The following is a 10246-nucleotide window of genomic DNA, read 5'->3' as shown; positions in this document are numbered from 1 at the left end:
CACCGTGGTCAGGATGGTGCCCAGCAGCAAGGATTCACATGAACCAGGGATGTGCATTGGTGGAAACATCTGATAGAGCAGTGGGGAGATCCCCAGTCAGGCCCAACAAGGAAGGGCATACTCACTGCTGGCCATGGCCAAACCAGCATTGGCTAACTGCTCTGGAGGAGCGGCTTGGCCCTGGCACGGCTTCCACACACACTGCAGCTGGTCTGCAACTTGCCTGGATGCAGACTTTGTCATTTCACTTCAAATATTTCACTTCCTGCTCTGCTCTGCCCTGAGGCAGCCTCACCTGCAATATTGGGGCAGTTTGGGGCACCACAGTATAAGGGAGATCCGAAGCCATCAGAGAGTATCCAAAGGAAAAAACAAAGATGGGGAAGGGTCTTGATTTGAAGCCGTGTGAGGGCACTGAGGGCACTTGGTGTGTTCAGCTGGAGAAGAGGAGACTGAGGGGAGACCTCACTGCAGTCAAAACTTCCTGGGCAGGGGCAGAGGAGGGGCAGGGACTGAGCTCTGCTCTGGGGGACCAGGGACAGCACCCACAGAATGGCTGGAACTGTGTCAGGGCAGGCTCAGGTTGGATCTCAGGGAAAGGTTCTTCCCCCAGAGGGTGGTTGTGCACTGCCCAGGCTCCCCAGGGCAGTGGACACAGCCCCAAGGCTGCCAGAGCTCCAGGAGGGTTTGGATGATCCTCTGGGGCACAGAGGGTGACTCTTGGGGATGGGCCTGTGCAGGGCCAGGAGCTGGACTGGATGGTCCTTGTGGGTCCCTTCCAACTCAGCATATTCTGTGATTCTCTGAAATATTCCTCTTACTATATGTCCCTGCCAGCCATGGATGTTTCCTTGCTATGTTTTGCTTCTTTTCTTCTTTTTATGTGTTCTGGGCCTCCAATTTATTCTGATTAAAGGCTTGTCTCCTCTCATGCTTACATGTGAGAGCATTTAATGCTTATACATTTTTAATTGCTCCTTTCACTTTGTCACTGAGTGTGGCTAAAGGCAGAGATGATCCTACAGCTGTGCACATGCAAAGAGCAGAGGAGCACACAGACAACATGGGAATCCTCAGGGCCAAGCCCTGTGCAGGCAGAATTTGGGGTACAGTTAGTACAAGCACAGCCTGTCCCTTGGTGGAGAAAGATGCTCCCTCCTAGGACCTAAGGTAGTGCAGAGCACAGCCTGGCATGAAAGCAGAATAAACAGACCCTATCCATTAGAGTCCATTAGTTCACCAGTCATTCCTGTTTCCAGAATCTCATCACAGTAACCTGCCTCCAAAGCAGCTCAAGGCAGGATGTAACAGGTTTATTATTAACAGCAGAGATGAACATGTGAACAAAGATGCTGGCACCATGGCAATTATTACAGGGCCTGGTCACACCCCCCTCTGACATAACTGACTGGGCAGCATCGCACACAAACTACAGCCTCTGCCACTACACCTCCAAGGAACTCCAGAGAAACAGTCAGAGGAAAAAAATCTCATTGAGAAAAAAACTAAGTGAGAAAGGTTATTGCACAGGTCTGCAATTGGGCCTGAACCCAGTCACCTGATTACCATGTGTGACCCCAGCACCGGAGCCAAACCCACCCCTGGGACTGGACCTGCAGCCACTTCCACACAGGAAGCAGGTAAGAAACCTCCTGGAGCTGGAAACTTTATCATTCCAGAGGGAAGCAACTTTCTGGGACTTTACAGACACTGCGTGGAGAAGAAGACTTTCTTCCTCTCTATCAGAACCAAGGCAAAGAATGTCAGAAAGCTTTTGGGTCACAGCAGATCACCTTCAGAGTGTGACTCCCGCCACTGGCACTTTGCCTCCTCCCTTCATGCTTCCTCTGTCGCAGACCATCTGAATACCAAGGTGACCTGTGAAGATAACACAGAGAGAGGAGGCATTTAGGAGCCACTGTGTCGATAGTTGAGGACAAAAGATAATTGTACTGTCCTCCTGGCTATTGACAGAGTGTTCCCTCAACTGCACAGCACCTGCCTGGAGGCTCAGCACCTTGTGAGGCTCAGTGTGTCACAGCCAGCGGCTCCCCGAGCCTGCCAGCACACAGGAACCTTGGGTCAGCTCGGGGGAGAGAACCAGCCGCTTGTGAACACAAGGCCAGCCTTTATCTTCTTAATATTCACTCCAAGAACAAAACTATCATCCAGGCTACAGTTATGCCTTGAAAAACACACAGGAGGTTTCTGGCTGTAAAAAGCTGAGCTGCTTGCATGTTTCTGGGGGAGTGAACCTGCTGTCCAGGTGCACAGGCTAAGCTCCTCAGTCTCAGATCATAACAGATGATCCAAATGAGCCAGGGAGAGTGAGAGGAACCCACCTAGCTGCTCTAAGGACACCAGGGCAGTGCAGAGAGGTCCCTGTTCATATTACATGAGAGAGCTGCCAACAAGCTACCTCAGGGATAACAGACTGTCCACAGTACTCCAAGCTCAGGAAGGACTCATTTCCCTTGCTCACTTAACAAATTCATCAGCACTTTGCACTCCTGGGCTTAGCCTTCAGCAGTGGAGTGAGTGAGCTGTCTCAGTTACTCTGGGTCCCTGCACACACAGTGCAGCTGCAGAACAAGCCCCAGCACCCACAGCACATCCACCAGGTGGGCAGTCGAGGCTCCCATGACCATCACTGGGTGCCAGGAAGGGTTTCTCAAGCCCTTCTCACACAGACATTCTCCTCTGTTAGAGCATTCACCTGGGAGACAAGCATCCATAGCTGAAATCCTTGCTCTAAGCCAAAGGGAATGCTCTGGAATGAGGTGATTCACCTTGCAGTTGGGTCCTCTGCTTTGGGTGCCAGAAAACTGGGCCCAAAACTCCCAGACTTGGGCGGGCAAATGATGAGAGGTTGGGGCTCTGCAAGATGAGTCAGCTGTCGTGCTTGCAGCCCAGTTCCCCTCTGGAAAAACTTCCAGAAGCCTGACATCTGCTCCACTGCAAACCAGAACATTTTTCTATACTCAGAAAGATCTGCAGGATAGGACAAGTATTTCCTGCCCAGCCATAACACACAGTAGTCTTCTCCACCAGCTGAGAAACCTCCCAGGAGAGATGGGCTCCCTCTCAGCCTCTCCTTTGGCAGAGTCCTCCAGGTGTCACGTGGAGCCCAAGGGCAGCACAGGGACCCATGCAGTTACTCCCTCCCTGTTTTTCAGAGGAATGGGAATGAAGACCTGGCATAGGGCAGGTGAGGCTCTGTGGGTGCACCAGAGGTGGAGTCTGGTGTTTCCTGCTGGGTCCAACGGAGCCTCTAGACAGCAGGAAAGGTGCAAATGGAGTGATGCAACACAGAGAGGGGGCCTTGTATCTCTGCAACGTGCCAGAGATGTGGCACCAGGGCACATCCCTCCAGCTCCAATGCCAAGCATTTTCCTCCCCCCTCTCCTCCTGGAGCACAGCGACACAGGGCACGGATCCAGAAGTCCCAGATCTTGCAACTTCTGTAGATGAGGTCTTGGATGTTACTCTATTCCCTCTCCGTGTCCAAGAGGACATTGTCAGAGATCAGTCCTACACTTCATGTTTCCAGGTCCTGCACAACAGCAAAGCTTGCTCTGGTGGTCCCACTCACCAGAGATGCTCCACCAGTCTTTCTGCTGTTCCCTCACAAGCCATCTCACACACACATGGAGGTTACAAGGCTCTGGAGGTCACAAGGATCCCTGTGGGCTGCCATTGGGAAAAGGGGAGGGAGGTTATGAAGGTGCTGTTTGCTCACAGACACTGTGCCCTGCTAGTCCCAGGCTGTCAGAGCTAGTGTTGTCCAGTTCCTTGGCCAGGAGCTGGTGTGGTTTCATGACTGCCCTGGACCTCAGCCCACATGGGATGCACCATGTCCACTGACTGGGAGCTCTCCTCTTGAGCTGCACAAAAGATGGGTGAGGCTGACACATCCTCAGTGAGATTTGGGATGACCCAGATCCTTGAGGTTGTCTCCAGGCTAAATCATCTGGTGATTAGGAGTGATTAGGAGACCTTCCCTTAGGCTTTGAAAGGGCCTTGAAGGTAATGGCCTGGTTAACTAGACATGTGGACATGAGTTCCCCCTGCACATCTGCCCCCCAGGAACAGTGTCAGGAGAGTCACTCCCAGAGTCACTCCCAGTGTCAGGAGAGTCACTCCCACTCACCACCCACTGCAAACCTTAGAGCAGGACGTGAAGAATCATGGAATCACACAATCATTATTGTTGGAAAAGACCTTTAAGACCATTGAGTCCAACCATTATCCCAGCACCATGTTCACCACTAAACCATGTCCTCAAGTGCCACATCCACATGTTTTTTTAACACTTCCAGGCTGGTGACTCCACCAGTTCCAGTGGTTGACCACCTCTGCTGTGAAGAAATTTCCCCTAATATCCAATTTAAACCTCCCCTGGCACAACATGAGGCCGTTTCCTCTCATCCTGTCACTTGTTACCTGGGAGAGGAGACTGACCCCCAGCTGGCTGCACCCTCCTGTCAGGGCAGGAGAGCCTGCTGCACATGAGCAGGTCAGGCTGTGTGACAGCCATGGCTGAGCATCCTCTCAGCCCCTGCAGCTCTGACTTCAGCACGACCAAGGTAAGAGGCAACTCCACAGACATCCAGGGGACCTACATACTGGCATTATTTCCAGTTTAATTCCTTCCTGGACATGTCACTTAGGACATGGGCACGTAAGTACAGAGGGAGATATCCTTCTGAAAAACACATATAAAGAACAGTCCTGATATTTCCTTATTTTGTCAAGGAACATGCTACAGGAAGCACCTCTCAGGAGATGGGAATATTGCTGACTTGTCTTACAATCTGTTCTCTCACACGCAGGGAGCTTATGGCCTTGTCCTCAGTAGCTCAAAAGTGGAAATAACATTTTAAACACCGACCTTATACTAATCAGCTTGAAGCACAAACAAGAGTTCACATCCCCTACTGTCTCTTTAGGTGATTTTTCAAATAAATCCAGCAGAAAATAACTTAAAAATTCAACAAATCATTATAAGACAGATCTAGACATATTTCTTTTCTAATGGATAATTACAGATACAACATAAAATACATTTGAAATGCATCGTTTTCAAAAGGAGACAAAATGGACTTTAGCTTTAGCAGACCCTCTGTTCTTTGTTCTAGCAACTTCAGTGAAATGAAAAATGTGAAGTTTTAATTGAATTTACTTTTTAAAAAGGATGCTACAGGTAAGACAGCGGCTCTATGACTGATTTTGCATAGTAGGTTCCTAAATAATATGTATTGAGCACATGCTGCTGTATGGTAGAGAACGTCAAAGCAGCAAGGCACTGTGGAAGTAAAATATATTAGTTGAACGTTCCTGCTAAAGCTGCAAGAAGGATATTTCAGCAGACCCTTCTCAGCTGTAAGAAGATCAGACGAAGGGTTATGTTCTCCCATCTCCAGTTCCAGGGTGAAACATCACCTGCATTTTCCACAATTTCTTTGTGATCCATAAGAGCAAAACCTAATTTTAAACAGCTTTAATTTTTGGAGTGTAACTCTGTACTAAGGGCCAAAATCTCTACCAGGGGAAGCAAAGCTCTAGCTGCAGAAGTTGCTCCTTCTTCCCACAGGACAAGCTGTCTCTACAACCCCCAACACCATCCCCAGCCCACTCCAGCTCAAAGGCCTCAGAGAAGAGCTTTATGTGATTCCACAGTAGCCAACGAACAAATTCTTAATAACTCTCAGCTTCTCTTCCAGCTGAGTTAAAATTTTAAGCATATTATATTGCACACAGAGAATCCTAACACAGCCTGTGGCTAAAGTTTAATGTCCCTCCGTGGTGACAAGCAAGTGGAAGTGTTGTGGTGCCACTGCCAAGCCACAGGTGAGTGCTGAGCTCTGCTCTGTCTCAGCTGGCGGGAGGCTCTCATGGATTGTCAGGGCCCCGAGGACACTGATGGGTTTTAATGGCCCTGCCCAGCCTTATCTGGCACCTCCGCCCCCACCCCTGGTCCCAGGAGCCCCATTTTGGGGAGTGCTGGTCCCAGCTTAGCTGATCTTGGCTTGAACCCCACAAGTGAAGCAGCCTGGCTGTCAGTTCTTTATCTGCTCCCTTTCCAAAAATGTATCTGAAACCAGAGAAACCAGTAATTTTTCTTGATTGCACTTTCACTGTCAGCAAAAAATTAGGGGGTTTTCTTTCTGATTAGTCCAAGTTCACAGGAACTAAATGAACATTTCAAAACAGAAACAGCACAATGACATTTTAGCAGCTTTCAAAATTTAACACTTATGTATATTATTTAATGAAAGTTTAACATTTACCCCAGCACTTTATTTCACAACCCTCCAGACTCTCTGTTATCCTAGGTATCTGAATATATACCATGTTAAAGTATTCATAATTAAATGACACCGTAGGACAACTGCCAAGCAACTTCATCCTGGGAATGAGCAATGAGGAGAAATCTTCAGCTGCACCCATGGGAAGAGCTTTTTCCCCTGGGTGTCTTTCAAACCATGTTATTTTACATGTTGGACTTTGGGTATCTGCCTCACACCGAGGTTCCACTGCCCTCAACAAGTGCCTGGTTTTCCCCATTGCCCAGACAAGAGCCACAGAAACCAGCCCAGGAAGAGACTTCTCTTCTCTAGACATCTACACTTGAACAAATGAAGTTTGAGTTTCTCAATCCAGTCACAAAAAATAAACACCAAATCCAACTCAAACAGCTGAGATACAGTTTATATCTCTAAAGTCTTGCTGCACTGCTTTAGTCTTACAAGTCTTGGCATAAATTCTATTAGAAGTAATTTCAAATTCACTCACAGATCACTGATGCCAATGTTGACTGGTGTCAGGCCTGCCACTGACCCCAACATCAATCCCTTAGAAACACCAGCCTTCCCACTGACAACAACCTTAGAAGTATTTTTTTCATGTCTAATTCATACAATATCTGCTCCACTGCTTCTGGGAGCTACTATTTGACTCCAGCTGTCCAGCAACTGCAAATGCTGCACAGCTGCTCTATCCTACATTTATTAAATAACCTCTCTGTCAAACTGGTACTTTCCCAAAGAATGAAATCAGGGATGTTTGACAAAACCTGTTTTTCACAGGCTGTCACAGACTGTAGCCATTAGTCTTCATCTGCCCTTGACTGTGGCTCCTAAAAGCTGTATTTCCCTCTGCTCCCAGAGTCTCCTTCCGCCAATAATTCTCTGCAAGTCCCTGTCCTCACACCCTGGTATCCCACCACATGGCACTACATCATCTCCAGCCCCTTGGTTGTCTCCCATAATCTCTTTGTCTCCTTTGCTTTCTTTTCCTTGATCTTTGTGGCACATGCTGTACATGTTCAGCTGGAGATTAAAAGAAGCAAAGTGTTCCCTAAGCAGATCCAAACTTTTTATCCCTACTTTCTATATAATGAGAAAAAACAGAGTGCGTAAATACTTTTTACCTTTCCTTGATGTTCCACGCTCTTTGCATTCTTTCCCTTTTTTTGCACTGGCTGTTCCTAATGGACAAACCTTGGGTTCAGTAATAGTCTGGTTTTCCCTTTTTGGTGCTCCTTGATGTGGGGACTCTGAGGCACGGAGCAGCAGTGGGATCACAGAGATTTGGTTATCCTGACTTGTGCAAGGATACCACCACTGGGACAGTCATCTGGTACTCAGTCCTGGATCAAGAGCTTTAAACAGTTCCCCCCTCAGCTATGGCAGGAAATCCAGCCCACCAGCTGCAGGAATTCTGGGGACTAATTGTAAAATACTCCCTAGACTCCAGGTTGGTGCAAATAGAGGAGCGGATAGGGTTGCTCACCATAGATTTTCTGAATTCCTTGGAGGTCATCCTGGGGCAGTTTGAAGTTGTGCGTCTCCATGTACTGGTAGAAAGGAGCCATGATAGCACTGGGATCGTTGGAGTGCTCCAGCCCCAGCGCGTGCCCCAGCTCGTGGACCGCGACCAGGAAGAGATCGTTCCCTGCGGAAGGAAGGACAGCCAGGTTAGTGCACAGCCACAGCCTGAGCCAAGCCCAGGACCTTCCTACTCTTAAAGCAAGAAGCAAATGCTTTGCTCTCTGACTGCACAAGCAGGTCACAGTGCCAGGGTCAGCTCCTGGAGATGGTTTCAATCCCAAAAGTCTGCACAGATCAGTCATTGTCACAGAATGTGCCCTTGAGCACCCATGACCAGATAAAACAGGCCGGCCTGGAGTGAAAGGATACTGACTGTAGACTCTTCGGTATAGAGTTTACAGAAAATGGCCAACAAAATCATCACTGATACCACTGGCTCCTCACCTGGGTGCTGCCAGGAGAGGTGAGAGCACGGCCAGTCCAATAATCAACAGGGGTTGATAATCAACAGGTGCTTTGTGCCCCTTCTGGGTCCTCTGGTGCTGTGCTCTGATCTGACCTGGACCAATAAATCCTGGGGGAGATCTGTAAGGCACCTGGCAAGGCAGGAGGGAGGGCAGAGAGGATTGGGATAACACCCACTGTCCCACCTGTAGTGGGGCTGGGGCAGCCCCATCTCCTCCAGCACAGGCCCCTCAACACACTTGTACTCTGCTGGACCCCTGGCACTGCCGTGTCTGCAGGAGGAGCTGAGCACTGGTACCCCATCCTGCAGGAGGCAGAGCCACACAGGGAAAGGTTGGGTTGGATCCCAATGGTGGGGACAGGAGGAAGGAGGAAAGAAGGGACACAGTTCTGACAGGAAGAGGAGCCCTCTCTGGTGCAGAAGCTGGAAGGAGTGCAGCGAAGAAGGGGTACCTTCAACTCTACAGGCACACATTCCTCTTCAGTCCACGGATCTGGGACCCCCATCTCCTTGATCTAGTGTGGTCCCTGGATGTCCTACTCCGTGAGGGCACCTTGACATGGGAGGTGACACAGGCAATGCCGTGTGAGGGATGAAGACACAGCCAACAAGGCCTGACCTAAGAGCCTCCTGATGCCAATAAAAAGTCTGACCCCACAATTCAGCCTGAAATCAGGCTCCTCTGGTTTTGTTTCCTTTGGCAAGGCACAAACCAAGAGCACTTGCAATCAGACACAGGGGAAGACAGTTGTCAGTGGCAGCTCAGTGGCTCCTCTGCAGAATCTCTAAACAACATTTCTCCATTTCCCACATCCCCAAACTGAACCTGAGGTACCAAAGCTCAGTTCTGTGCACAGAATTGAGCTCTCTCTGGGACAGGAGTTGCAACAGTGACTCATGGAGAACCATCTCCACTTTTTAAATAGTTATTTCTCCACTTTTATTCATAAAAATGTGACAACACAGGTTGAGGGGTCTGCGAGTCTTCACAGCAGGGAGCTTTGGCAGCATCTCAAGATACCTGAAGTCAGCACCAAGCAGTGCTCCCCTGGCCACACACATCACACCAAACATTTGAGTTGGAGGGTGAAAGAATCTGAATGTGCAAGACATGTCAAAATATACAAATGCACTTCAAATAAATTTGTTCAAATGAAAGTATCCAAAACCATGTGCAGGCTAAAATTTAGCCATATACGGATGTAAAATTCCAGAATTTATGTATTCAGGAAATCCAAATGGGGACTTAGTAATTTTTCTCACCTGTTGCTGAAAAATCTGATGTGTGCAGAACAAGTCAATAAAATGTCCAACAGTGTAGTATAAAATGCTTTAAGTGGTTTTATGGTAAAGTCTGGAGGACTGATCACTCTTCACGGGTTTTCAAAAACACTCAAGCTTAGAAGATGCCCCCAGTTTCCAAATGGGATTCAGAGACTCGAAGTCCTGTTACAAATTGAATGGACTTACTCTCCTGTATCACTTAAATACTCATGAAATCACCATTTTCACTGCGCCCACAACTATTCATACGTGGAAGTCCACAGTAAAGGTCACAGTACAGAGCTGACTTTCATGAGACTCTTCTCATCGTTTACCATGGACTCATGGGCTGTGCCTGTGCCACTGCCAGGGACATTCTCCCTCACCAATTTGGTGGTATTTTCCTCCTTGCTGAAGTATCTGCAGTATTTGCAGTGCAAATGTCTGGAACTCATGTCTATGTAAACCTACATACAAATCTATGTAAGTCACTTGCCTCCATGTGCTAAACCTTTATCAGGAGCATGAGACCAGACACTATCTTAAGTTAAATTAGTTTCAAATAGCTTTCAATCACTTGTTTCAGCCCAAAACAAACATAAGTCCACTTTACAGCTGGAAAATGACTCCCACAGGCTCACAGGATGGTTGAGGCTGGAGGTTGTCCAGTCCAACCCCCCAGCTC

General features: G+C 48.4%; 1 protein-coding gene across 2 annotated transcripts in view; it reads right to left on the bottom strand.

The window, feature by feature from the left end:
* The window catches only part of MMP24 (matrix metallopeptidase 24), a 48433-nt gene that overhangs the window by 12218 nt on the left and 25969 nt on the right, over positions 1–10246 (bottom strand). For both annotated transcript variants that reach the window (XM_017836483.1, XM_017836484.1), the window contains exon 5: positions 7795–7956. In XM_017836483.1, the coding sequence (XP_017691972.1) occupies positions 7795–7956 (162 nt within the window). The remainder of the gene's footprint in view (positions 1–7794; positions 7957–10246) is intronic.

This window comes from Lepidothrix coronata, unplaced genomic scaffold (assembly GCF_001604755.1).
Source record: "Lepidothrix coronata isolate B3197 unplaced genomic scaffold, Lepidothrix_coronata-1.0 Scaffold278, whole genome shotgun sequence".
Taxonomy (NCBI): domain Eukaryota; kingdom Metazoa; phylum Chordata; class Aves; order Passeriformes; family Pipridae; genus Lepidothrix; species Lepidothrix coronata.
This window is presented reverse-complemented; position numbering and strand designations above follow the sequence as displayed.